Here is a 26,529-nt window from a genome sequence, read left to right on the forward strand (position 1 = left end):
ATCGGACGGACGGACGGCTCGGATGGAGGCGCTCACGGGTCGCGCAGGAAACTGTCGCCCATAATAGCAAAACTGTATATATATATATATATATCAATGGTCAAAAATCTATTAAAAAATGAATTACTGAAATTAATATTCTTAAAGTGTAATAATATCATACATCATTGAACATACGAATTAAAAATCCTCATTGATGCATTATAATAAAAAAATATTATCGTGTAAATAAATACTAACCATGCATGAGCTACTCATGCCACTACAACTCATGTGTATAAGTATAGACTTAGAGTTTTCACTTATAAGATTTTATTTCTTTCATTTATCATAATATTCAATTCTGAATTTGTATTTTATCGATTAGTCTGGATGGTCGACACAAGTTTATATTTTTATATGTATCATGTTAATTTATTTAAATATCTTTAATAAGGTCTGTAAGTGTCAACAGTATAGAGTATCAACATTACGGGATCTTAAACAAATCTAAAGATAAAGATTGATAACAACTCAAGAGTAATTTAAAATATTCATTTTAACTTTTAAAATAATCTTTTCAATCTTAATCTCCGTACAAATATAATACACATGTGAATAGAAAATTTTCATTATTTTAATCCATTTCACTCTTTATAATATTATTTTAATTTTCTTTTTAAAAATAATTATACAAATATATATAATCTAATTTATCTATTTATTATGCACAAAAAAATATAATATATAAACAGTCAAAGATAGATATATAACAAAAGTTTGGAACGTAGACGCACCACCTTGTTCCACTCAAACTAATATTACAAGTATAATACAAAAGTAATTAACTCAAATATTTAAAATGAAACCTAATAATATAATAACACGAGATAGATCCTCTTGTTCTAGCTACCATATAATATTTCTCATTCCAAAATCCAGCCTCCACTACACTCTAAATTATTTATTTTTTAAAAAATATCTTAATTCCTAATTATTTTAAATCGATCAAATCAATCTCCATTTAAACCAATAAAATTTATTATCTCCGATCCGTGTATATCCATTAGATTTAGTTCGAATTTAATTCAGTATTCTCATTGGATTTAGTTAGATCTAGCTAAAGATGCGGAATGTTCAAAGATTCATAAATCACATCGGTGCTAAAAGATATTTAAATACACAAAAACGCATAGTACATCTGATATAAAACAGAAGAAAAATACAAGCATGGATACATTGTTTGGATCAGAGGTAAATGCGGGCATAGTAAATATAATCTTGTCACCATTCTGTTATTTATTACTCGCCGATACAGTCGACAGTTGGGATTCAGATTCTATAGTCGAAACTCAATCTTAGTGAGGAGTTTTCTTCCATTTTATAAATCATGCGCGATGAATTCCAAGAACATCCTCTTCCTATTTAAGTGTCAAACCACTGAGCACAGAATCCATCCAGAATATAAGAAAAGAGACAGAGAGAAGAAATGGCAATGGCCAGTTCCATCTCACTGTGTTTGCTCATTGTGTTGGCAATTCTGGCGCTGGCGATCGAGCCGGCGAGCGCGCAGTACTCCCACCGGCAGCTGCTCGGCGCCTGCCATCCCAGCGGCCGCCTGCACGGCAAGGCCGGCAAGTGCAACCGGGAGCACGACTCCGAGTGCTGCGTCGCCGGCAAGAGCTACCCTCGGTTCGAGTGCTCGCCCCGGGTCGTCCCCGGCGGCACGCGCGGTCACCTTACCGTGAACAGCTTCGCCAAGGGCGGAGACGGCGGCGGCCCGTCGGAATGCGACGGTAAGTACCACCCCGACCACACGAAGGTGGTGGCTCTGTCCACTGGGTGGTACGCCGGTGGGAGCCGCTGCGGGAAGACGATCGTGGTGAGGGCCAACGGGAGGTCGGTGAAGGCGAAGGTGGTGGACGAGTGCGACTCGATGAACGGGTGCGACCAGGAGCATGATTTCCAGCCTCCGTGTCCTAACGACATCGTCGACGCCTCGCCGGCGGTGTGGAAGGCGTTGGGGATCCCGGATTCCGTCGGGTACACTGCCGTCACCTGGTCTGATGCTTGATACATTATATGGCCGATCGATCGATCATTGAGTGCTTCTTGATGTAATAGCCCTGTGGAGCTCGCCACATGATAAAATAAATTGATCTTATATCTGGTTCAATGACGTCTTAATTAATTTAGATCTGTACATTACATTTCTCTACAATCACTCTTAGCTCTCTTTATGTTTCCGTTGAGTACGCGTCACTAGCCACACAACACCGATATTGATGTTGTGAGGAAGAAGAATATGGTGAGCTCCGGGGTCTGCAAGCATCAACACAGTGAGAGAAAGGACAAGGGTGTCTCTGGCTCGATCGACCACTCTAATGTTCAAGTCAGTCATCGGAGAAAGAAGAAGAAGAAACTTGCAAGCGGGTTGAAGATTTTTGGGATTGCATACCTATGCATGGACGAGGTTATATAGACGGAAAGGGAAGAGAATTATATCGGTCTGTCTTTAATTAAAGAGAGAATATCTGCACAGCGATATTTTATCAAAGGAGATGTAATATCTGTAGATCTTGTCAGATGAGATGTCTTGTCAGTGTGAAAAACATCTTGTCGAGATCATTACAAAGTATGTGAAAAATACGACGTAATGTGGAAATATCCCCTCATTGTTATAATAGCATGAAGTCGACATGATAAGAGGGACAGATTTGTCATTTCTTGATGGTGGCGATGTGATCGACTGAGAGATTTGACTCAGCGAGAGAGAAAGGCTAGAATCGGTACGAATAGGAGTAACATGCTTGGTGAGTCGAAAATAGGATTCTTACTCTCAGCACCTTTGGTTCGGACAGGACAAAAAAGCTGAATTAAGAGTTAAGCAAATCATATGTGGTCGGCAAAGTCCGAATAGATATAGGTGAGTGACCAAGTAAATGAACGAGTGGCCAAATAGGGATCCGAGTGAGCTGAGTAAGTCGGAATGGGTGGGGTCCAGTGAACTCGGATATAGGGTCAACTCAATCTTGACGGTCAAGTCTCTCTCCTTGTATCTGACGTGTCCCGACCTGAGACTAAGACTAATGTTTAAGGTCCGGGTCATAACACCCATAACACTTTACCAACTAGCTAGTTGTTGGTTGATCTAATATAGTTCTTTAGTAAGAGTAATTTAGTTAAATTGTAGGTGGCTTTTGCTAACTCATGATGTTTCATGCAAACTGTGCTGGACGCGTCGAGCTTTCCTTCAATAATTTATCAAAGACAAACAAATGTAGAATATGTTTTACCATATGGTAATTAAATTTGAAGGGGAGTCTTGGCGCAACGGTAAGGTTGTTGCCATGGTCACGGGTTCAAATCCTGGAAACAGCCTTTTGCCAAAGACAAGGTAAAACTGCGTACAATGGATCCTTTCTCCGAACCCATGGGAGTCCTTTTATATGGTAATTAAATTTCTGTTACAAATATCAGGACGCATGTGCTCTGAAATAACTGACAGAACTGAAGACGTCGAAACATACGATCTAATGAAATAACGAGTTAATGCTTGCCGTATATAGGAGAAATTAAAGCAGTAGTACGTATATACTTTTTTTTTAAATTTTGTTTCTTCCTGTATATAATTAAATTGATCGATCATCCGTCCGGTGATGCCCGGCCGGCGGTATATCCAACGGAATCAGGGAGCTCCGACGCCTTAATTCCACACCGCCGGCGTACCACCCTGCGGACAGAGCCACCATGCACCTTCTCGCCGTATCATCCACTGGTTACGTTGTTTAATTTAGACAACAAATTTAAGAAGAAGAAACCACTTGTACAGTTTAACGTTTCAGAGAAGATAGTAATTAATAAGCTGGAACACATGCAAACCAATGGTCAATTCAGAGAACTTAATGCAAGCATTTCCGGTGTAACTCGTTCACATTCTCATTATTATTAATAAAGAAGAAGAAGAAAATGCAATGGTCGTCGATCGGTTGGAGAGTCTGATAAATTAAAGTTTGCAGTTAATTTCCCAAGATAAAGACATACTCCTACTGAGATTAAGAATATTCTTAATAGAATAATAAGAACAATTCTCCTTCATGTTTAGATTTCAGAATTCAATGTAAGCTTTCGTTCCAACTACTAGCTAATTATATTGTCCAGTTCTGTGGATGAACAGTGAGGAGGAGATTTGAGCTTGCCGCTCTATTAATTGCACCACAACAACCATCTGTCACAATTAATGAATGCATCCACGACCCATGCAACAATCCGTAGAATAACAGCAGCCAAATCGTTGTGACTTGCTCATGCCTATTCTATTCCATCATCGTTTGCTCTCCTGATCATCTGTCACGTTATTTATACCTACTCCGTTTGGCCATCGCTCCTCGTGATGGTTTGGCTGGGCACGCCATTTTGATCTCGAAGTCACACGTTTTCCGGCACGCCGACTAGTTTATGAGTGCAAGAACAGGTTCGAGGGATCGAGAGATGAAGGCGGCAACAGAGGTGATGATGGAGATCGAGGCAAATAAGCCGGCGGGGAACGGGCTGGTGGTCGGCCGGGGGCTGAGCCCGCTGAGCGAGACGCTGTGGAAGGAGAAGACGAACGTGGAGCTGATCGACGACGTGTCGGCGAGGCTGACGTGGAAGGACCTGACGGTGACGGTGACGGTCGCCGGGGGCGAGACGCACCGGGTGTTGGAGGGGCTCACTGGCTTCGCTGAGCCAGGGGCGCTGACGGCGCTCATGGGCCCCTCGGGGTCCGGAAAGTCGACGCTGCTCGACGCCCTCGCCGGCCGCCTCGCCGCCAACGCCTTCCTCTCAGGCGCCATCCTCCTCAACGGCCGCAAGGCCAAGCTCTCCTTCGGGACCGCTGTACGTTGAAATCAACAGCACGATCGACCTCCAATTTAATCCATTCTCTTTTTTATTCAAACAAGTAACGTTGATTGCTCCGTTTCAATTTTTTCTGCAAAGATCCAAAAGATAACGACGCGAACTTTCTATGAAGAACTAAAACCATTCGGAGCAATTAACACTTTCCCATTACAGGCATATGTGACGCAAGATGACACCTTGATCGGAACTTTGACGGTGAGGGAGATGATCTCCTACTCCGCCCGCCTCCGGCTGCCGGACAAGATGCCGAAGGAGGAGAAGCGAGCTCTGGTGGAAGGCACCATCATGGAGATGGGCCTCCAGGATTGCGCAGACACAGTGATCGGCAATTGGCATCTCCGGGGGATCAGCGGCGGCGAGAAGAGGAGGGTCAGCATCGGCCTCGAAATCCTCATGAGGCCGAGGTTGCTCTTCCTCGACGAACCCACCAGTGGTCTCGACAGGTAACAGATAAAGCTCTATCATGGTGGTTATCAGCTTCATCACAGATTTGTGATCATAAACTTCATCTACTAATTTGCAGCGCTTCCGCCTTCTTCGTCACCCAAACATTGCGAGGTTTGTCGAGAGACGGCAGGACTGTGATTGCTTCGATTCACCAGCCCAGCAGCGAGGTCTTCGAGCTGTTCGATCGCCTCTATTTGCTCTCCGGCGGCAAAACTGTGTACTTTGGCCAGACTTCAGACGCTTGTGAGGTACAGCTAGATTCTCTGCACATCTTCAACAGGACAGCGCACATGTTTGATTAACCTCCATCTACTTTACATGGTAGTTCTTTGCTCAAGCTGGGTTTCCTTGCCCGCCTTTGAGGAATCCGTCGGACCATTTCTTAAGGTGCATAAACTCAGATTTCGACAAAGTGAAAGCCACTCTAAAAGGATCTCTAAAGACAAGAGTATGCTTCACCGGCCACCAAAATTCTTTCTTGCTTCCAAATTTCCACAGGGAAAGCAAACTCATTAATTACGTTTGTGCTGCAATTGTTCAGCTGGAAAGGAGCGACGATCCGCTCGAAAGAATGACAACGTCCGAAGCGATCAGAACGATGATCGAGTTTTACAGTCACTCCCAGCATTACTACTCCGCGAGGGAGAAAGTGGATGAAATTTCAAGAGTTGTATGTGCAAGCCATTTCACATTGAAAGAAACTTGTAATAAATTTTTCGTCCCACGACAAAAATTACTAACGCGCAGCGACTGTCGCAGAAAGGAACGGTGTTGGATTCCGGAGGCAGCCAAGCAAGCTTCTTGATGCAAGCGTTCACCTTGACGAAACGATCTTTCGTGAACATGTCCAGAGATTTTGGTTATTACTGGCTAAGACTGCTCATCTACATTGTTGTGACCATCTGCATTGGGACCATCTACTTGAATGTTGGAACCGGATACACCTCGATATTGGTACTCTCTTTTGATCCCTTCACTAGAACACATTTACATCTTTCCCACAATTCTGTACAGCAAAACTTTGAGCTTGACATTTCAACACTAAGCTTTACAATTTTTGTTTTACTGTTAATGAAAGGAAGGGATTGATGTTCTTTAATATCTTGTCGCACAACAGGCTCGAGGGGCATGCGCTTCGTTTGTCTTCGGCTTCGTCACATTCATGTCCATTGGCGGATTCCCCTCCTTCGTGGAGGATATGAAGGTGTATTCAAAATCCAACCTAGCTGTTGATGTAGCAACAAAAGCATGTGAAACTGAACAAAATCGCCTCTTTTCTCATCCTCATGCAGGTTTTTCAGAGAGAAAGGATGAATGGGCATTACGGTGTCTTAGCGTTTGTCATCAGCAATACCATTTCTGCAATGCCTTTCTTGATCATGATCACCTTGGTCTCGGGAACTCTGTGCTATTTCATGGTACGCCTTCACTCCGGCTTCACCCATTACCTGTTTTTCGTGTTGGCTCTCTATGCGAGTGTCACAGTGGTGGAGAGCTTGATGATGGCCATTGCCAGTGTAGTCCCTAACTTTCTCATGGGAATCATCATCGGAGCAGGGATTCAGGTAAAAGGAACACTTTTGTTTCGGAAGCTTAGCTGATAATGTTTCAGAATTGGCTGCAATAGCTGCATTCTGAAACTTGGAAAATATTTGAGGTGTCTTACAATTTTGATCGATAAACAGGGAATATTCATGCTTGTTTCTGGCTACTTCAGACTCCCTAATGACATCCCAAAGCCCTTTTGGAGGTACCCCATGACATATATCAGCTTCCACTACTGGGCATTGCAGGTATGATCGATACACAAATAATTGATGCAATTCATTCATTCATTCTGATATATTTTTTACCATAATTGCAGGGTCAGTATCAAAATGACTTGAGAGGGCTGGTATTCGACAACCAGACACCAGACCTGCCAAAGATTCCAGGAGAATACATACTCGAAAACATCTTTCAGATCAACGTCCACCGGTCTAAATGGCTTGATCTTTCTGTTCTCTTCAGCATGATTGTCATTTACAGGATGTTCTTCTTCTTGATGATCAAGATTAGTGAGGATGTGACTCCATGGATAAGAGGATACATTGCCAGAAGAAGGTTACAGAAGAAGCAAAGTTCTTCCACTGATCTCGCCACTCGGATACCGTCTCTCAGGAGCTACGTCGTCGAATTGGAGTCCAGTTCAACCAGCAGTAGTTAGATAACTAAAGCTGAGCTTATCACATACGATTAAGAGATTTGTTTTCTGATCTCTATAGATGGAGTTATCAAAGTGTTACTTCTTGTTCATGAGAATACATACAAAAGTTTGTTTGTATAAGAATGATATTTTATAGTTCATATTTGCCCAGAAGGTTTAAGATGATGACCAAACAATTTACAGACAGTAAAAACAATGAAATTATACACATGTCAGAAGATTTAAGGCGATGCAGGTGAGAAAGTGAAAAGAGAAGAGAGTGTCCTTTTGGAATCATAATTGGCAATGGTGATGGAAATGATGGTCTTGAGGAGATCAAATCAATGAAGCCATATGGAAGTTAATGCACTGAAGCTTCAGGTACTCAGATTTAACATATGCCCCAACAGACTTGTAAGATGCCAGAATTGCAATGGCTAGATTGATCTTCAATCGCGACTACACGGAAGGAAAGGAGAGCAAACTCAAGCTAGTCAAAGATCTATAGGCAATAATTCTTGTGCAGTGTGTTTATCCAATTTTCTGAAAAGCATTCATTGCTCATCAACAACTCTCTCAAAAAATTTATGCATGCCTTTACTTCAGTGGACTAGTTACCATACTTTCTTTTTTTCACTGATTGTGTCATCCTTTTGATTTTGTTTAACTAGTTGCTAAGTTCTTTTTTCCCCCTAAAAATCTTATGAATCTGAATCAAAACAACTGTTGATCCTCAGAGCCGTTACCCATTTGCTTGACTAGTGAACTAGTGACTCAGAGAAATGATTTGAGCTTCTAGACAACAAAATTCCATTGAAACTGAAACTTAAAAAAATGGTTAGTTGGAGAAATGCTTTCATGTTAAACTGCTAAGGCACAGCTCAGAAAGCATGGAATTCCTTGCCAAATCATCGTTCGATGACTAAGAATCATAAATATGATGATGTTATAATCAGCTAATAAAGTCAAACTAACTGAACAAAGAATTATATGGCTTGGTTGAATCAAAGCTTCAGCAAGATGCTATCAAATTTAAGTCTGATTGAAACAAGATAGACTCCTCTTCTTTCTTTTTTATTTTGTAGTTCACAATAGTTGTCAGATATAACAGGCATTTGAATGCATCGACACTCTGCGTGCCACAGATTACCTTCAGAGCAATTACTCTATTTAGGTGTAGAAAAAATGGCTAGCTGGAGCAGCTAGAACAGAGCTTAAATGCACCAATAGTTTCAGTAGTTCAGAAGAATTGATTTGCAATCAATACTCATAAATTAAAAAGAGAATCATTGAATGGCCATTCTTGAAGGATTGACAACATTTACCCACACAATGGCCGTTTGCTAGTCTCAAGAATGATCAGAAATAATTTCTGAATTCAAAGCCACATATAATGCTTGCATGTGTACCTGTCTCCACTTGATGGATATAACTAACATCGACAGCATCACTCATTTCTTCCAAATCATTATTGCCAAGTTAAATGTGTTTAAGAAATGGTGGGGAACGGAAATGTTGGCATGAAAGTGTTGCATCATGAAAGGTGAACATCAGCTCCACAACCAATTCACGCAGGCTTTCATTTATAGTCTGGGCAGACAACTCGTTAGTTTTGAGTTCATGAAAAAAAGTAATTGCCTACTCAGTTTCAAAAACTGAAGAAGAAAAAGATCTTTAAATTGTACAAGGAATTCATATGCCTAATAAGTTATGGTAGGTTCATGCCTCCTACTCACTTCACTTCAAAGGAAAACTTCATATTTTGATTTACATGGTGAATTACCCTGCTTTCTATTCCCTAACACATGCAATTTTGATATAACAACTCCAAGTCCATTAAGATTATAGGATCTAGGAATAGTGTAGACTGTGTGGTGGTTGAAGGAATGGAGAGGTTCACAACTAGATGTTCATCCAGGAATTATGTGGCAAAACTTACTGAGAGATCGTCCATCGTCTGAACAAAAATGGACAGGCAATAAACAAGAACATGCTGAGTTATTGCTGTCCAAATAAATGTCAAAATTTATGTCCTTGACTTTTGGTGGTGCAGGCCAAGTCTTCCAACGGATTCTACGTGGCACTGGTGGAGATCTTTATGGTTCATTCGCCATTGGATCATATTCCAAATCATCAAAATCCGAATCCGAAAAGAGAAGTCGGGCCGATCCATTTAATCTTGTGTGGGTGCGGTGACGGGTAGAGATCATGGTGTCGTTACCGGTCCAAATGAGCTCCGCGGCCGCTCCCGCCAATTCCTTGCCCAACGGTCACCAACCGTCGCACTTCCCGCCGCCGTTTCCCTCCTCGCTGCTCGCTCGCTGCTCCTCCCTCCGCGATCTCCAACAGCTCCACGCCCTCGCCATCAAGTCCCAGCTCCACCATCGCCCTCCCTTCCTCGCCCGCCTCATCGCCTCCTGCCCCCCTTCCGACTCCGACTACGCCCGCAGCCTGTTCGACCAAATCCCCCACCCTGATGCCGTCCTCTTCAACGTCCTCTCTCGCGGCTACGCCCGCTCCCACCACCCCCTCCGGTCCGTCTTCCTCTTCGGCGAAATGCTCCTCTCCGGAGTTGCCCCTGATGCTTACTCTTTCCCCGCCGTCCTCAAGGCCTGCGCCACCGCCAAAGCCCTGCCGGAGGGCCGCCAGGCTCACGCTGCCGCCCTTAAGCTCGGCTTAGCCGGCAACGCCTACGTCCTCCCCACTCTCATCAGCATGTACGCCGAGTGCAGCGACCTTGACGCCGCGCGCGCAGTCTTTTGCAGGGAAGGTGCTCGATGCGTGGTCTCCTACAACTCCATAATCACCGCCTGCGTCCGAAGCAGCCGCCCCGGCGAGGCGCTAGCTCTTTTCCGAGAGATGCAGGCTAAGGCGCTCCGGCCGACTGATGTCACTGTGCTCAGCGTCCTCTCCGCCTGCGCCCTCCTCGGCGCGCTCGAATTGGGGAAGTGGATCCACGAGTACGCCAAAAAGAACGGGTTTTGTTCGTTCGTGAAGGTCAACACGGCGTTGATCGATATGTATGCGAAATGTGGGAGCTTGGAAGATGCCGTCGCCGTGTTCGACGAAATGAGCTTCAAAGACACGCAAGCTTGGTCTGCCATGATCGTGGCCTACGCGATCCATGGCCATGTCGGCCAAGCCCTCGACCTGTTCGATGGAATGCTGAAGCAGGGGATAAAACCGGACGAAATCACATTCCTCGGGGTGTTGTATGCCTGCAGCCACTCCGGGAAGGTGGAGCAAGGGCTCGGCTACTTCCACAGCATGAGGAGTCGGCATGGCATTGTTCCGAGTATCAAGCACTATGGGTGCATGGTCGATCTGTTGGCTCGCGCTGGCCGGCTCACCGAGGCCTATGAGTTCATTGACGGAATGCCGATGAGGCCCACAGTGATCTTGTGGCGTGCACTGCTGTCAGCGTGTGGATGCCATGGCGATGTGGAGCTTGGCCAACAGGTGTTTGAGAGGATACTAGAGCTCGACGACACTCATGGTGGTGACTATGTCATCATATCCAACATGTGTTCGTCTCACGGAAGATGGGAGGATGCAAACCGAGTAAGGAAGTTGATGGGTGAGAAAGGGGTGGTGAAGGTGCCTGGTTGCAGCTCGATCGAGGTCAAAAATACGGTGCACGAGTTCTTCTCCGGCGATGGCAAGCACCCCCAATCAAGAATGGCGCACAAGATGGTGGATGAGGTGGTGGAGCAGTTGAAGTTGGTAGGCTACGTCCCCGATACCTCACGGGTGTTTCATGCGGACATGGCAGAGGAGGAGAAAGCAGCAAGCCTTAAATATCACAGCGAGAAGTTGGCTATCGCGTTCGGGCTTACGAAGACGCCACCAGGGACGACATTGCGCATTGTCAAGAACCTACGGGTTTGCAGGGACTGCCATTCCATGGCAAAGTTAGCATCCATGGTGTTTGACAGGGAGATTGTTCTCCGAGATCTCAATCGATTCCACCACTTCAAGAATGGATCATGTTCTTGTGGAGATTTCTGGTAGCGAAGGAAAATGAATAGTAATCAACAAGTTTCCTCTCCCACTTGCTAAGAAATGGTAGTGATAAATAGCATGTCCTTAATTAGCAACAACAATTTAGAAGACTAAATAAAACCAAAGTCTTAAAGCAATAATGAAACTCCATATATGCAATACGAATACATTGTAAATCAGATTATACGTATACACTACCACACAAAATAACACTCTGATCGATCAATGGGATCATGTCTCAAACAAATAAAGAGTTAGGTTGCCTCCACGAAATACTGATACGTTCTTGGTTGCGTTATTTACAGGTCTGATACAGCCTTGAATCACTGGAAATTTTAATATATACTAGTTTCTGCATTGTGCCTGCAAAAGCAAGGGGGAAAAAGTGGTCTTAGATTGGTTCACGTTGCTTAAACTTAACATAGAGTGGGATTAGAGTAGCTAATATACAACATGTCTGTGTCTAAATAAGAATTTGCAAACTGAACTCATGGTTGAAACTGATAAGTAGTACTTACATTCCAAGAGTCACTTTTGTACGGAACATGAAGATCAGTGACATATGTTGCTCCTTGCTGAACTTGGTTCCGTAAGAGGGGAAGCCTTGCATTCACAGAATCATCATCGCTGTCGTAGTTGCTTTCTCTGTTTGAACCAACAGCTTTGAGAATCATGCCCAAGAAGATGGAGATTGCCTAGCATCATGAAACTTCATACTTAGAACAAATGACATAATCCAAACGTTCAATTATCATGCGAAGGGCAAGTAGTATATGGCAACTTCTATATGTAAGATTGTTGAATCTGTGATTAGGTGGGAAAAAGAGAAAAGTGATCCAGGTATGTTATGTCTATCAAATTTGTGGGTCCAACTATGGTGCAAATACATAAAGTTCAATCTAACCATGACTTCAAATTATAGTTGGTAAATCAGCAGTTCTATAACTTTTCACCATCCCTAGCAATGATCCACCTAATTTTAATTAAGTCTGGTAAAAACCAAAATAATCCTATAGATTAGGTTGCACATAAACCATTACCCCACTTGGATAGTAGTTCATTTCGAATATTGCCGCTGCTAAAGTTGAGCAGATTTTAGTTAGCTAGGAGTTTAAGTTGGTTAAAATAAAAATAATAACCATTAGGTTTGCCATCAAATTTTTTTTTCCATTCTGAAAATTTTCCTTCAAGCCCTGTCAAAAAAATCTTGACCTATTCAATAAGGCAACATTTGTTTATTTAGCTGGAGTCATGCTACCTAAGATTGAAGCAAGATATAAGAGCAAATAATTAATTGGCCTGAAAAAAGGAAGCAGCTCACTGCTTTAGGGCACTGAGTATGACGTAGCTAAGTAACTTCTGAAAATTTGGTTTTTCAGTCAAATCTAAAGATAGTTTCAGAGTTAAAAAATGAGATAAACCACAGTTAAAAAGTAAGTTTTCCAATTTTCAGTTAACTGTAAAAGAACCATACCTGTGCAGCTACAATAACCAAACCAACCCATTTGCACAACTCAAAGTTTGATCTAATGAAATTCTTAAACTCATTAAATCTCCCAGTCGTGTCTTCTGGAAAATCCTGTAAATGATCAATCAATAGTTAACAAAAACTTCAAACTATGATCACAATAAAAAGCACAATCTTGATAGAGGTACCTCCTCCCAATCTTTATTCTGAATTACATCTGCAGTTATTGCAGCCTCCAACATAATAAGCAAGAAAATTAAAATCATGTACTGTTACATTTTAAGGATAACAGATATTGACTCACATCTTGGATCATGACCCCCAAATGGTTGGGACTCATGAAATTGATTAAACTAAAACAGTTTTATTGGTGATTGCTGCCCAAAAAAGTCAACTTAGAGGAATTAATGAGCAAACAGCCAAAGAATAGGTCATAAATAATTCAAGTTAGGAAGTATGCTCATGCTTTCCCTTGTTTTTATCTGAGTCCATAAGAATATCGCCACCAGAATGGAAACAATTATACTTAAAACAGACTTGGCTATTTCCATCAATCAACAGAGGAGTTGTTTCAATATGAGGTACACCATGTGCTGACTTCGTTAAGTGTTTCAATCTTGTGCATTCACCAACTTTCTGATGCTAGTGATCGAAAATTGACCTGAACGCCCAATGCAATCATTTTCTAGTTAATTTTATTCCTTTTTCTTCTCTATTATATCTCCTCGTTTCTTCAATCTCACTTTTCTTTTTCATTTTCCCTCAACTATTTGCCAGTTAGTGAAACAGAAAAATTATGTAACAAATTAAACTCTATTGATAGTTTACATCTGGTTTATGTAAATTTCAAATAAGTTTGTAGTTTACATGTAGTAGCATTCTAAACTTAGCAGGAACCACATGCCTATTCTAGAACAAATATCAGCAATCTAACAAAGCTCTCTCTACAGAAAACATGAGAAAATGCACACAGAGCTGAACTAACTAACTGAAAATACCAAGATTTATATATCTGAAAAAAATGAGATATCAGTCACGATCAGCAGTCGACCCCACCTATTGGGATAAAGTTTGGTTGTTGTTGTATCAGCAACCATCTGTACTCACTAGTGCCACATAAATATCAATGCAAACCTAAACTGATTTCTCCCTTCAATAATTGAAAGATTATGATGTATAACAACAGGCAGGAGCCATTAAGCGCTAATTTAAAAACTATTCAGAATAAGAATATGGCCATGTCTTTTTCGATTCATGATCAACCATAAAACTAAAAGAATTTTAATTATAATTTGCAAGGAGGATACTAAAGAAATGCAATGGGCATTAGACGTTTCTGCAGCAACATGACCAAAGCATGTTATCAAGCATAACAAAACTCCTAGGCCAAGAGAGGTGTAAATGAACCTGCAAGTGCATGAAAAAAGCTGAGAAAATAAGGATGTAAACAATTTGTTGAAACTACCTAAATGCAACATGAATGAAGAAGCAGGATTACATTAATTGTTTGTTCACAATGTAACATATTCTTAACAAATAATCATATAACCAAGAAATCCCATAGTATAGTCAGCAAAACTGAGAAGAAGAAAAATACCTTTTCTTTGCCTAGTCTTGCTGGATCAATTAAACAGATTCTGGTTCATTAGTTATCAGTTCATTAAAAATAATTTAATCATTGTATTCCTAAATTAAACCTCAATTCATAATCTTCAAAAACATGGCCAATTAGTGATTAAAGAGACAATGCCAACGAATTGACTGAAACCAATCCGTTAGTTGACAAGGATGAGGATAGATATTTTTATTTTTTCTAAGAGGTCTGATGATTATGATATCAAGGGGTTGCTGTGCTATTTTTGCATGTAAGATGGAAATTATAGTGGGGATGATTGTTCATTTAGCCAAAATACTTTTTTTTTTTGCATGCTCAATAGTAGACGATCAAAAAATTATTTTTAGAAAAACAAAGACAAAATTTGTTTCAACTTGCATGAGACTAGGATGGTACAGAAGCACAGTTACTATGGCAAAGTAATAAACCCCAGTATTATCAGTATAAGAGAGAAGCACAAAGAGTTGTACACAACAATCTCTTATGCTGTAACATGAAATGTTGTCTTTATGTCTCCTAATGTGCAGTTGCATAATTGCATTTCTCTAGATTGAGGAGCAACGATACCATTTTTTATTTGGTATCCCTGTAACCACATTTCAATCATTTAAAGGTATTTTATAAACCGAAAGATTTGTCATTCTGCATAATTCCTTAAATCAAATGCGATAGCTGAAATTACACCTTCATCTGAAGGATTAAGAAGTTACTATTTATTCAAGGTATTTAACGACTAAAACTCTGAACACTGCACCAAACGAACCAACGGATCTTCCTGTGCTGTCACTCTGCTGAATTCTAGTACAATCGCAGATTAAAGAAGAAAAAGAGGGATAGAGAGATAAAGAGACAGCTCTTTAGTAAAGAGAGAAAGGCCTAAAGTTCTATTTCCAAAACAAAATGGAAATGAAAAGCAACAAAAATCAAATTTTCTTATCAAAATTTAACCCCAACAAGGTTTTTTTTCTAGGCTAAGCACAAAACAAAATGACTTTGAATTCAGAGCTAGACACGTCCAAGAGGACAAGTCTCAGATCCCCATTCGTTCGTTCGACTATCAGAAACTCTTTCTACCGAAGAGCATCTAATTCTTCAAATGAACCTCAAACAGATTGAACATCAAAAGCTCCATTTGTAGTTTCATTTGTAAAAAGTCCCGATTCTTCCCCAGACTACGTTTAAAACATCAAAGACAGAGAGAACAAACGGCCAAGTAAATCTCTAGAAAACCTAAAGCTTCTTAGCGATGTCAAAACATAAAGAATTGAACCTTCACAATCATTCTTAAACCAAATATGGAGAAGGACAAAACGAACCATGGCAGCGTGGGATCGGCATGGATTTCGCGATGCCAGACCCTCACCATCCAAAGGCCGTAGAGAACGAACGCCACCCCAACAAGTCCGGCAACCGAATTGACCATCTTCAACATAGACTGCAGACAGCTTCGGAGAATCCTCCCCATTTCCGACGGAATACTCCCACAATCGAAGAAAGACGACGAGACGAAATAAAGGGAAACAAGGTTGTTGTTCATTTGAGGAACAAATTCCTCTCAGCCCCTTATTTTGTAAATCACTCTCATAGTTCAAAATTATTTCAAGAGTTCATTTTTTTTTATTTTGTTTTTTTAGAGTAATTCAAATCTACTATTTTCAAACTGTTGCCGACACTGAGAGAATCGACAAGAAGGACAAGATGAAATGAATGCATGCAATTACCACAGACTTGGCATCACTTCCACAAAGGGTCAAAGGTTACTTGCCTAGTTGTAAAAAGAAAAAGAATATATATATATAACAACAGTACCATTTCATAATTATTTTTATTTATTATTTATTTATTTTATTTATAATTAAATCATTTAAGATTTTAATTTTAAAATTTAGAAGTTGAATTATAATATTAAGTATAAAAAAATTAAAATAAAAAAATTATAATTGCTCATAAGGTATGCATGATAAAAAGTGCTTACTACATAACAACTCGACTGTGAGTATTTAAATTTTTTTATGTTAAATTTTTTTACTTAATACTATAATCCAATCATTAAATCTTAAAAATAAATCTTCAATAATTTAATTATAAGTAAAATAATTTAATTATATATTTAAATAATTCTATACAAAGGTGCAAATTCCCTAAACATGGCAGATGTTCTCAAAATAGGTAAAAAAATTTAACATGAATTATGATTAATCAAAGGCAATAAATTACTGATGGAAAAGAATGGCTAGACAAGATCATAACATACAGGTAATGTATTGTCAAAATTGAAATTATTTATCATCAGATATTATGATGGCAGGAAATGTTGTTGCAAGCACTCTTGATGAAGCATATCCTTTCCCCAATCCCTGAAGTACAAGTTTGTTGGCTGGAAGTCCCAAGATATTCATTCTATTTGGAATTTGGTCAAACAGAAATGAAGTTGGAGCACTAGAAATTGAGTTCTTGCTAGTCTTGTTGCTCCAATCGCTCAAAATATTGTTGAACCATGTCAGTGTCCTCAAAATCTGGAACATCACTTTTAAGCATCTTGATAGCAAACTTGAGGCATGGGTCTGACCAACACTTGTCAACTTCGAATGCATGGGTCTGAACCTGTTCTGAAGTAGATTCTGTGCCGCTATGTGCGTTTCCTTCAAGTTCATCCCGTGGTGCATGTTCTACAGATGATGTGTCATTTTGTTGGTCGATACTTCCTCTATCCAAGTTTGATTGTGCTGGTTGATCCAAAACAGTATCTCCTTTTCCCTGATCTGCAGTAGATTCTGCACTATTATGCACGCTTCTGTCAAGCTCACATGGTGGTACAAGATTTACAAACGGTGTATCTTTTTGCCCATAGAAGCTTCCAATCATTAAATCAGATTGTACTGGTTGATCCAAAATAGGAGCTGTTTTTTCCTGCAGCTGACAAAAAACATCTGCCCCATAAGACTGTTCGACTACTCCAGAATGAATCGTTTGATAGCACTTAAGTGCAGCCACTTGTTTGGATTCCTGATATTGCTTCTTGATTGCTTCAACAACCATGGAGGTCGTGGATCCCAACTCATGTATTTTTCTACGCTTTATGGGCTGAGTTGCTTCTTCATTCGTCTTAAAATTTTTCAAAAATGCCAAGCTACCATCTGAAGTTGACATGTCTTCATTCTGTTGTCGGATAGATGGTGAAAGTGCTAGCTCTGATGCTGGCATATGTACTTGACGCATTTGAACAGGAATATCAATCAAGCGATCATCATTGACAAGCTCAGAAAACTTCTGCACAGTCTTCTTCGGTTCATTTTCTGTGTCAGATACCACAGTGCTAATAGAGCGTGATAGATTTTCTGTTGCTAAATTTGATGGCCTTTCCTCTCCCAAGTCTATCGCCTGAATTGACAATGCACCTGCAAAGCAAGCTGGACTAAGCTCATTGACCAATCTAAGCTGCTCTGAATTTTCTCCACCGGAGCAATTGTAATGTGGTGGTGAACTAGCACAGCTAGTAGTATCAACTACCACACCTGCAGAGATCAGAGGAAAACGTCAAAAGTTTTGAAATTTGCAATATCAATATGCTACCTGATTGTAGAACTCGGAAAATTATCAACTAATAAATATTGATATATGGAGTTGGCCCTGTCGACCCAAACTAAATAGATACAAAATTTGTTATTTGTGTAAATAAATTAAAGCTCCCTAATCTTCCAAGGATTACTGAATCTTACAGATGGGGAATCCCAAACTTATCATTGTGTCCACAATGGGCCAATACTGTAATAATGTTTAGTCAGATTTGTTTTCCCTCTTGTAAATTTCCTTAAATAACTATGCCTTACAGAGCTAATGATACCAACCACAAGCTAACGGACTGAAACATGCATGAGAAGTGGATCATTGCGATCATGAATTGTGTATCATAAAAGACAAACAGCTGAATCCTTTGTAGAAACACTTCCTTATTTTCTGAAAGCTACAAAAATCATGTTGAAAATTTCCTACAATTACCATTTGGTTCTCTCTAGCAATACTCAAATTCATGACAATATGAAGGAATACCCTCGGTTATAAATATTTGAGGGCTCAACTTTACATGAATCGAACAAAAAGTCACTTTAAAATGGGGGAGAAATGAACCTTCTGGACTGAGACTTAACTAACCGTGCATTAGAAATTCAGTTGAGCTTCAATAAATTAATTAAGAAATCAGATCATTTTGATTTGAGAAAGACTTGTAATCCTTTCTATTGAAACATTCTTTTATGTTAAAAAGGATAGCTTTCATTCTATTGACGTTCACCTTGAGGAGACAAGCTTGATGATTGGTCTGATTTTCTCATATCTGCCATTGTCTTCACATCTAAGCCAGGACTATTATCTGAGAAATGACATATTTGTGAACCACTGTTTTCCTTTTCAAAGATTTTGGATGACGGAACCTACAAACAAAAATCAATGAGAACACGCGACACAATCGAAACAACTTCAAGGGAAATGCAATATTAATAATAACTTACAACAAGATTGTGAGTAATAATACATGCAGACACAAAGTTCGCATTGTGCATTTAATAGTCAACATTAAATTTCAAATCTCTCACCTATTAAAATTCTCTTTAAAACCATCTACTTTAATCTTAATCTCCAATCAATTTAAAAATCATGTTCTACTGTTGTCCTAACAAATGTATCATTGTACATATTATTTATAATTTTGTTTCAAATGATTCTTAATAATGGAGTTTTATCAAACCAATTATTCTCTCTTTCCCTGGCAAAGAATGGGCATTTACTAGTGTTAAAAGAAAATATCAGATTGATTATACACATTACCCTCACTAAACTTGAGTACCTTGTATTCTGAGGCACCTTCTGTTGAATTGTTGATCTCCATTCTCCATTCATTCGGCAAGCTCTCTGAAGAAGTTAGAACCTGCACCATGTTGCAAGTTGAATTTCGTTATCACTTAGTTTTCCATGCTAATTAAATAGAATTTGTCTTTGAAAATCGAGCAGTTACAAATGAAGTTTTAGAAAGGAGCAAAAGTCACTGAAGGTGCTGCCATTCATTTGACTCTGTTGATTAGTTGAACTAGTTTCGTTGATGTAACTTGTTTTAATGCTGCTAACCTTTGGAGCGTTAAGATGCTGAAACAATTTGACTTTTGAATAGAATCTCAATCCAATGGATGGATTATAATAGCTCTACAAGAGAAAAGTGAAATGTTACTTGCGGAAAAAAACAAAGCATTTGCAGATCATCAAACTGTTCAACTTCCTAGATGTCTTCCTGTTATCCTCTTCTTTTTCATCATCAAGAGGTGGATGAATTACAATAATAGCTCTACAACAAGAAATAGAAATATTGATTATGTATACTAGTTTTGCTAAAAACAGAGCATTTCTAGACTGCAACTTAATTCAACCTATTTTTTCACAAAAAATATCCTAGATGAGTTCCTGCTATAATCTTCCTTTTTGTTACAAAGAGGTGCTACTCCAGTACTCCTACCTGTTCTGAATCATCTATATGGCTCTCAAAGGAAGGTTCTAATACTAGTAACATTCAATAAGAAACCATTACAAGCACAGGAATGGATTAGACAAGAATTAATAATGTTACAGTTCTTTAAGCATGGTCAAAAATAAAAGTGGCTAAAAATAACATGCATAAATTAGCCAACAGCTATTTAAACGAAGGAATAATCATTAACAGTATTGGAATCAAAGTAAAATAATAATTTGAAACCTAACTATCTATAGCACTTAAATCTAATACCTTTTTCTTCATTCCATGACACTTCCCGCCTATTTGTGTTCTGATCTCCACAACCCAGCCAGAAGGCAACCAATCAGGTGTACCTTTCTCTGTTACATTTTGGCTCTGTATATGGATAAAGTTTGTAAGAATCTATCATCAAATAAAAAAACTCAGCTTCGCTTATATTTCATTGTGTTCTAAAAATGTGGGTTACATACACAGGAAGTGCCAACATCCAAGTCAGTATTGACTTTGAATGCTGTTAGTAAGGTCTGAGTTTTTTCAAATGATCAAGACTACATTGATTGATATTCAATGTCATAATACAAACACAAAGCAAGGAAGTAAACACAAATACATTTAGGTGGATGATTAGCATATTGCGTATACTCATTTTTCATTGTTGATGTACATGTAGGCATCTCTATTATTTTTTCATGCTATTTTTAAGAATTCTGATTATTATATATGATATCTATGCATCCCATGGCTAAATTTCTAGGCTTTTCACATAAAGAGTAAACTATCCTAGATGTGTTCCTATTTATCATATTCAGATATTCCTTTTCATTACCACAAGGTGATGAACTCACCTATTTGAGGTTGGGTACACGCATATTATTCCTCCATTGAAGTATAATATATAATAAGAATTTGTTGTAGGACTTCAACAATGGGTGAGACAAGAATAACCAATGTTATATTTCTTCAAGATAGTCAGAAAGAAACTGTCCAGATCTTCAATTGACATCTTACAAATGTTTGCTGAATTTTATTATCCGCGTTTGCATATTAATAAATGGAATACTGACAATTAGATTATATATTTTTAAAAAAAAAAATAATAGCCTTATAGTCGATCTTTTAGTTACCTACTATGTTTTAGTTTGCAATAGCAGTGAACAAAAGCAAAATGTTCAGTTAGCAAACAACAATATTAACATACGCATTCACATGTCCATATTCTGTCATATTCAGCCAGATAGTCAATATATGCAGTTGAAACAGATCATGGTGTCAAAATATATGAAAAAATGTAACTTGAACCTTGATTAGGCTAGGAAGACAAAGAATATATATAGAACAATCTAACTCCATTCTTGTTCTTTAAGATAATCTTCCTTATGTAAATCTTAGATTAGCATAAGGTTTTAAACTTGTGGACAATTTTCAATTTCAAAAAAAAAAAGGCTATGAAATCCCACTCACCTTCCATTTTAGTTAAGCTTTGTTGTTCATGGCTAAACAGGCTAAGTCATGCAAAAACAATTATTCTATTTCCACGTTTATCTTGTTGCATTTCCATGAAACATCATGCATTCAACTAAAACAACAAACTATAATTTTTCAAGTTGGTCATAAGGCTTGGTTGTTGTTGTATTAATTTACCATATAGTTGATCATAGTTTAGTTTTCAGCATAGAAAATTGTTATGAAAAAGCCACCTGACTCAATTGTTCAAGAATAGTAGAGAAATGGTTTGAAAGAAACAAGAGGATATTGCTGAGTATTTATAATAAAATATCAATGCAAGAGAAAATTTGCCCTCCACCACCTTTTTTAGTAAAAGAGAATGAGTATGATATTTATTTTCACAAATGTCACCCCTTGAAACATAAACAAAATTTTACTTTTGTGGAAATAAGATTCCAATGGGAACAAGCCCCACTGTTAATTATCTCAAAAAGACCAGAAACCTTCAAATTAACAGTCAATATAATGCTATAAATAAAAAATACATTAAATATGTTTAAAATATGTATTTCACTAATAATAAATAATAAAATCACAATATGTAATGAATATATATATATATATATATATATCACTTATTGTGATAGGTTTAAGGATTGAAATTTCATGCCGTATCGGGAGATATGGGTAAAAAATTTCATTTCGCCGAGGCACTGACACCGGCACAGCGCTGACACAGCAATTCCGGCCGAGGAACGCCTCCGGAGGTATCGCCTGGGCTCAGCGACACCACCGGAGGCACCGCCCTAGCCCGGCGATGCCACCGGAGGTGCCACCCGGGGCTGGTGACGCCGCCGGGGCCCGGTGACGCTCCGCATGCGGGCGCGCGTACCGATCGCGCGATTTTTCTTTTTTTATTTTTTAAAACTTAGGGTTTAATTAGATTTTAATAATCAATTTCTAACTATAGTTCAAAACTATAGTTCGAGATAATTTAAATAGGCTTTATTAAAACCTATAAAATTATCAAAAAATTTTATTTTTTATTTTTAAATATTTAGATTAAATTTTTTATTTTAATTAATATATTTTATATTTTAAAAATATCGAAACTATACCGACACGGTACGATATGGTACCGAAACTGTATCGTTCCGGTCCGGGACCAAAACTCCGACACGGCTCGATATTTTAAACCTTGGACAGGTTACAAGTAATCTTTTGAATGAATTTTTAATGCATAGTTGAAAGTGATCTAAACAAATTTTGAGAAATTATTTTTAGATGAGTATATAATAGATGGAACCCTACCAACTTGCTTTCCTTCTAACACATGCAAATTTTTAAATGAATTTTCTGAGAGAAGACTACATCTTCAGCAAAAGGTGGAATCTGCCACCCCAGCGGCCTCACACGATCGGCCCCACGACCATAGGAAGTAAATCGGGAAGCTACAGTTGACTACTACAGGAGAGGGCATTACGAGAGAAGACTACGCCTATCCTAGGACTAGTTGGCCTTAAATATACATCTTTTGGTTCATTAATCATCTTTCAAGTTGTTGGAGCAGCATCAATTTAGTCAATGTGTTATTTTATCAGTCTTGGATTTTACATTTTCTTAATTGGTGCATGTAATCATTTGCTAAACCAATAAGTTTTATCATCAGTTGGCTTAGTTTCAAGGTTTTCATTGCTCCCAAATTTTGTATCTCCTTGTCTGCGGTTTAATGGCACATTCATGAATATTTCCATTTAATAAATAACAATAAGAATCCTTTTTGGACAGAAATTCATATCCCCACTGGTTGAGTCAATTTATACCTGTTGGAAAATTTAAAGTTGAAAGATAACAATATCACACTGTAGAAATATCATTCAATAGCTACATAAATGTTTAGGGGGGAAAAAATAATAGAATCTCAGGAAGAACTTTGAAAACTGACAATAAAATGAGGAAAGGAAAATGAACGCAGAAGAAGAAATTTTAATGTAGACATATGTGTTCATGATCAACAAAAAGATTTCTTCAGCATTTTAAATTTAATATTGATCGTTCGTCCAAGAAGGAAACAACTTGGTTAAAGTATGGTACCTTGTATTCTGTAACATTAAGTCTTGAGTTTCTCATCTTTTCATTCCATCCATTAGGCAAGCCTTTTGGATGAGATTCAGTCAGGTCAACCTGCATCATGATGAAAGTTAATAGATGGTTGTCACTTTTTTTCCATGCATAACAAAACTTGTCATTGAAAATTCAAGTTCTAATGTAAACATATTAATTACTATAAGAGAAGTTTATAAAGGAGCAAACGCAGAGAAAAGTGTTTCCATTGATGAATATATGAGCTCACATGTAATTCCCTTCCTTCAGTTTTTGTCTCCAATGAATTTCTTTTCTTGGGTTTAATAACACATTGATGAATATCTTCAGTTAGTATATAACGATAAGCATCCATCAAGGATCGAAACTCATATCCACTTTTTGGATCGATGTGCACCTGTAATAAAAAGTACAAAAATGAAACTCCCATCCAACAATGAGATTATCCAAACCAAACTATCTAGCAATATGAATAAGATAAGGATAAACTTATTATGAAATCACAAAATGACTAAACGAGACAGATATATAGCTATAGCTACACAATGGTGCATGAGAAAAAAATAATACCAACATCACCTATGTAAGGAGAAGAAATAGAAGAAAAACAAACAGTATTTGACATAACTATTTGGGTACATGAATGGATCTTATCTCCATGTAAGGAGAAGAAATAAGATGAAATATGTGAGAGTAGAGAATTGGGAATGAAATCTTAGTTCAAATATAGTATGATATTTTCACATTTTTCTATCAACTATTCATTCAGCATAAGAAATAAATATGACTAAACACATTAACCATGAACACCAAGATATATATACTACCTTGTAGCTTGAACAACCTTGCCTTGAGTATCTGATTTCAGTAACCCATCCATCAGGCATGCCTTTTGAACGTGATTGAATTAGATCCTGCACAATGATGGATGTTAAATTACAGTGTCACTTATATAACACGATTTGTTTTTAAAATTTCAGCTGCAATATGAATAGAGATAGCTATTATAGATCAGTTTGAAAGGAGAAAACAAACATTAAGGAAGGTGCTGTCTTCAGTGCTTCTCTTATGGGTGGTTGATGCAGTAGTGTTCTTGATGTCAGTTGAAAGTATATTCCCCACCTCTCCAATCATAGGAATTTTCAACTTTGAAGCATCAAGATTAACATCTGGAGAGAGGTTTGATAAGGATGAAACATTGAGAGATGTGTTGTGATTGATGCTTCTCTGTTGATTTATTGGGAAGCTGGCATTATCAATGTAGCTTGAAGTGATAGTCCCCTTCTCTTCAATTGCAAGAATTTGTGGGTCTCGAGCATCAAGATGCTGAAATAATTCTACGTCTGAGTAAAATTCAGCTCCGGCGAATGGATTCAAATAACACTGTTTGAGGAGAAAAATCAATGAATGTCCTTATTTTCATATGTAACTTGATGTGGCAATAGCAAATTTAAAATGTCAACATAACCCAGTCAAAGTATTCAACTCAGACAACAATTTGTCCATTGTCAGGATGGTTTTTAAAATTTTCCCTTATCATTTACAACTTAAATAAAATATCCGACTTTTAATTTTAGAATATCAAAATCAACTCAATTTAACTTGGATAAATTAAAATGACAAAAAATTAACAAAATCCTAATTTATTTTTTCAGATGAATTAATAGAAGAGAGAAATCTATCATCGAATTGTTCATAACAGTGGACAAATGATTGAAGAAATCAGAGGCTACAACAAAAGTTAGCAAGTCTATTCCAGGCAACAAGGATCATGGCAGGTCAGGCAAACTCATATTTAATAATATCAGAATTTTTTTCTAATACACGTAATTATGAATAACTTGCAGAAATGATTTCATATCTATCTATCATGCTTAAATCTGATATCTATTTTCTGCCTTCAATGACATTTCCAACCTATCTGTGTGAGCTCTCCGCAATCAAACCAGAAGACAAAATAACAGTTTGTATTTTTTTTCCTCTTTTACAAACTAGCTAGTTGTGCATCGGTAAAGTATGTTATAATCTACAAATGTATATCTAAGGTAAAGATATTGCTTTGTGTTCTTTGGAAAGGAGACGTAATGTAAAGACTAATATAAAATGTAGTTAAAGTGCAAGAAAAAAGGAAATGCAGTTATACAAAACTCTATAAATTAAAATATCATTTCAGTTTTCTATTTTGTTCATGATTAAATGTATTACTACATTACTAGAAACAATAGAAAAATTTACAGCCGTAGATGCAAGATGCAACTGAAATTGAATGTTTGGTCCTACTCATTTTAATCAGCAGCTGATAATTGTTTTACATCTGCATCCTGTTCCTAGCAAAAACTTGTCATTAAATAGTGGCACTTCACCTGTTTCTTGTAACAAGAAAAAAAAACAGCTGCAATTTCTACCTTTGTGCAACAGAAAAAGGGACTCCAAACATAATGAGAATGGAATTGGAACGAAATCAGCATTCCATATTTTGAAAACCAAACTAATACTAGGGCAAGAAAAAGGATCGATCTAAGAAACCAAGAAAGCAAAATAATCTATCACCGGAAACTACTGGTTCCAATAAATAAACCAAGAAAGAGAGCACTCAAACAAGAAACAAAGGAAATACAGAGAGACGACGAACTCGATCTTCCGATTGCTTCTCTCCTTCTCGCATCGTCCCGGCCTGCTGCACCAACCCTCCATCGACCAAAGGCTGCGGCCTCATCCCGTTCGCCGTTCGCTGAATAAAACCCTTTTCGGGCAGCATCGTAGCTGAGCCGCCCTCCCTCTCCGCTTCCATCTCCGTCTCGCACGGAGCCGTCGATCGAGATGCGGCGAGAGTTCGTAACTCCAGGGCTTATATAGGGTCTTTGGGAGAAGAGGCCGAGAGT

General features: G+C 38.4%; 5 protein-coding genes across 6 annotated transcripts; 3 read left to right on the plus strand and 2 right to left on the minus strand.

Moving 5' to 3' along the window:
* The first annotated feature begins 1,468 nt into the window (after positions 1–1,468).
* On the plus strand, positions 1,469–2,053 carry LOC141842416 (putative ripening-related protein 4). The gene has a single exon (XM_074730623.1). It carries the CDS (start codon positions 1,469–1,471, stop codon positions 2,051–2,053), a length of 585 nt encoding a protein of 194 aa, XP_074586724.1.
* Positions 2,054–4,308: 2,255 nt separating this feature from the next.
* On the plus strand, positions 4,309–7,699 carry LOC141838444 (ABC transporter G family member 11-like). 2 transcript variants are annotated; one of them, XM_074725921.1, is made up of 10 exons: positions 4,309–4,857; positions 5,035–5,324; positions 5,405–5,576; positions 5,654–5,776; positions 5,870–5,998; positions 6,088–6,282; positions 6,446–6,532; positions 6,621–6,893; positions 7,014–7,121; positions 7,193–7,699. In XM_074725921.1, exons 1-10 carry the CDS (start codon positions 4,438–4,440, stop codon positions 7,532–7,534), a joined length of 2,139 nt encoding a protein of 712 aa, XP_074582022.1. In that variant the 5' UTR covers positions 4,309–4,437; the 3' UTR covers positions 7,535–7,699. The 2 variants fall into 2 exon arrangements, with proteins under 2 accessions (XP_074582022.1, XP_074582023.1); XM_074725922.1 differs by having other exon boundaries at positions 7,199–7,699.
* Positions 7,700–9,721: 2,022 nt separating this feature from the next.
* On the plus strand, positions 9,722–11,524 carry LOC141842046 (pentatricopeptide repeat-containing protein At2g02980, chloroplastic-like). Its single transcript, XM_074730264.1, has one exon. It carries the CDS (start codon positions 9,722–9,724, stop codon positions 11,522–11,524), a length of 1,803 nt encoding a protein of 600 aa, XP_074586365.1.
* A 119-nt stretch (positions 11,525–11,643) lies between these two features.
* LOC141841355 (tetraspanin-19-like) lies at positions 11,644–16,145 on the minus strand. Its single transcript, XM_074729513.1, has 6 exons — positions 15,915–16,145; positions 14,291–14,390; positions 13,172–13,252; positions 12,990–13,094; positions 12,034–12,210; positions 11,644–11,878 (listed from the first exon to the last, which is right to left on the minus strand). The coding sequence occupies exons 1-6, from the start codon at positions 16,133–16,135 to the stop codon at positions 11,861–11,863; spliced, it is 702 nt and encodes a 233-aa protein (XP_074585614.1). The 5' UTR covers positions 16,136–16,145; the 3' UTR covers positions 11,644–11,860.
* A 910-nt stretch (positions 16,146–17,055) lies between these two features.
* Positions 17,056–26,438, minus strand: LOC141837286 (uncharacterized). The gene is made up of 9 exons (XM_074724715.1): positions 26,280–26,438; positions 24,683–25,030; positions 24,475–24,561; positions 23,898–24,044; positions 20,369–20,473; positions 19,720–19,794; positions 19,442–19,522; positions 18,890–19,028; positions 17,056–18,113 (listed from the first exon to the last, which is right to left on the minus strand). The coding sequence occupies exons 1-9, from the start codon at positions 26,436–26,438 to the stop codon at positions 17,056–17,058; spliced, it is 2,199 nt and encodes a 732-aa protein (XP_074580816.1).
* Positions 26,439–26,529: the final 91 nt, after the last annotated feature.

This window comes from Curcuma longa, chromosome 11 (genome assembly GCF_044706935.1).
Source record: "Curcuma longa cultivar G26 ecotype Majalengka, Jawa Barat chromosome 11, ITB_CL_G26_1.1, whole genome shotgun sequence".
NCBI classification, from domain to species: domain Eukaryota; kingdom Viridiplantae; phylum Streptophyta; class Magnoliopsida; order Zingiberales; family Zingiberaceae; genus Curcuma; species Curcuma longa.

What these genes read in the sequence shown, in the direction of transcription:
- LOC141838444 (XM_074725921.1), top strand. Translation starts at nt 4,438, where the DNA reads ATGAGTGCAAGAACAGGTTCGAGGGATCGAGAGATGAAGGCGGCAACA. An exon ending in CCGGATACACCTCGATATTG is followed by an intron (nt 6,283 to 6,445) that starts GTACTCTCTTTT and finishes GTCGCACAACAG; the next exon opens with GCTCGAGGGGCATGCGCTTC. An exon ending in TCATCGGAGCAGGGATTCAG is followed by an intron (nt 6,894 to 7,013) that starts GTAAAAGGAACA and finishes ATCGATAAACAG; the next exon opens with GGAATATTCATGCTTGTTTC.
- LOC141842046 (XM_074730264.1), top strand. Translation starts at nt 9,722, where the DNA reads ATGGTGTCGTTACCGGTCCAAATGAGCTCCGCGGCCGCTCCCGCCAAT.
- LOC141841355 (XM_074729513.1), bottom strand. Translation starts at nt 16,135, where the DNA reads ATGAACAACAACCTTGTTTCCCTTTATTTCGTCTCGTCGTCTTTCTTC. An exon ending in GCCGATCCCACGCTGCCATG is followed by an intron (nt 14,391 to 15,914) that starts GTTCGTTTTGTC and finishes ATGCACTTGCAG; the next exon opens with GTTCATTTACACCTCTCTTG. An exon ending in TGGTTATTGTAGCTGCACAG is followed by an intron (nt 12,211 to 12,989) that starts GTATGGTTCTTT and finishes TCATGATGCTAG; the next exon opens with GCAATCTCCATCTTCTTGGG.
- LOC141842416 (XM_074730623.1), top strand. Translation starts at nt 1,469, where the DNA reads ATGGCAATGGCCAGTTCCATCTCACTGTGTTTGCTCATTGTGTTGGCA.
- LOC141837286 (XM_074724715.1), bottom strand. Translation starts at nt 26,438, where the DNA reads ATGGAAGCGGAGAGGGAGGGCGGCTCAGCTACGATGCTGCCCGAAAAG. An exon ending in CTGAAGGAAGGGAATTACAT is followed by an intron (nt 20,474 to 23,897) that starts GTGAGCTCATAT and finishes ATCCATATACAG; the next exon opens with AGCCAAAATGTAACAGAGAA. An exon ending in AGCATCTTAACGCTCCAAAG is followed by an intron (nt 19,523 to 19,719) that starts GTTAGCAGCATT and finishes AACATGGTGCAG; the next exon opens with GTTCTAACTTCTTCAGAGAG.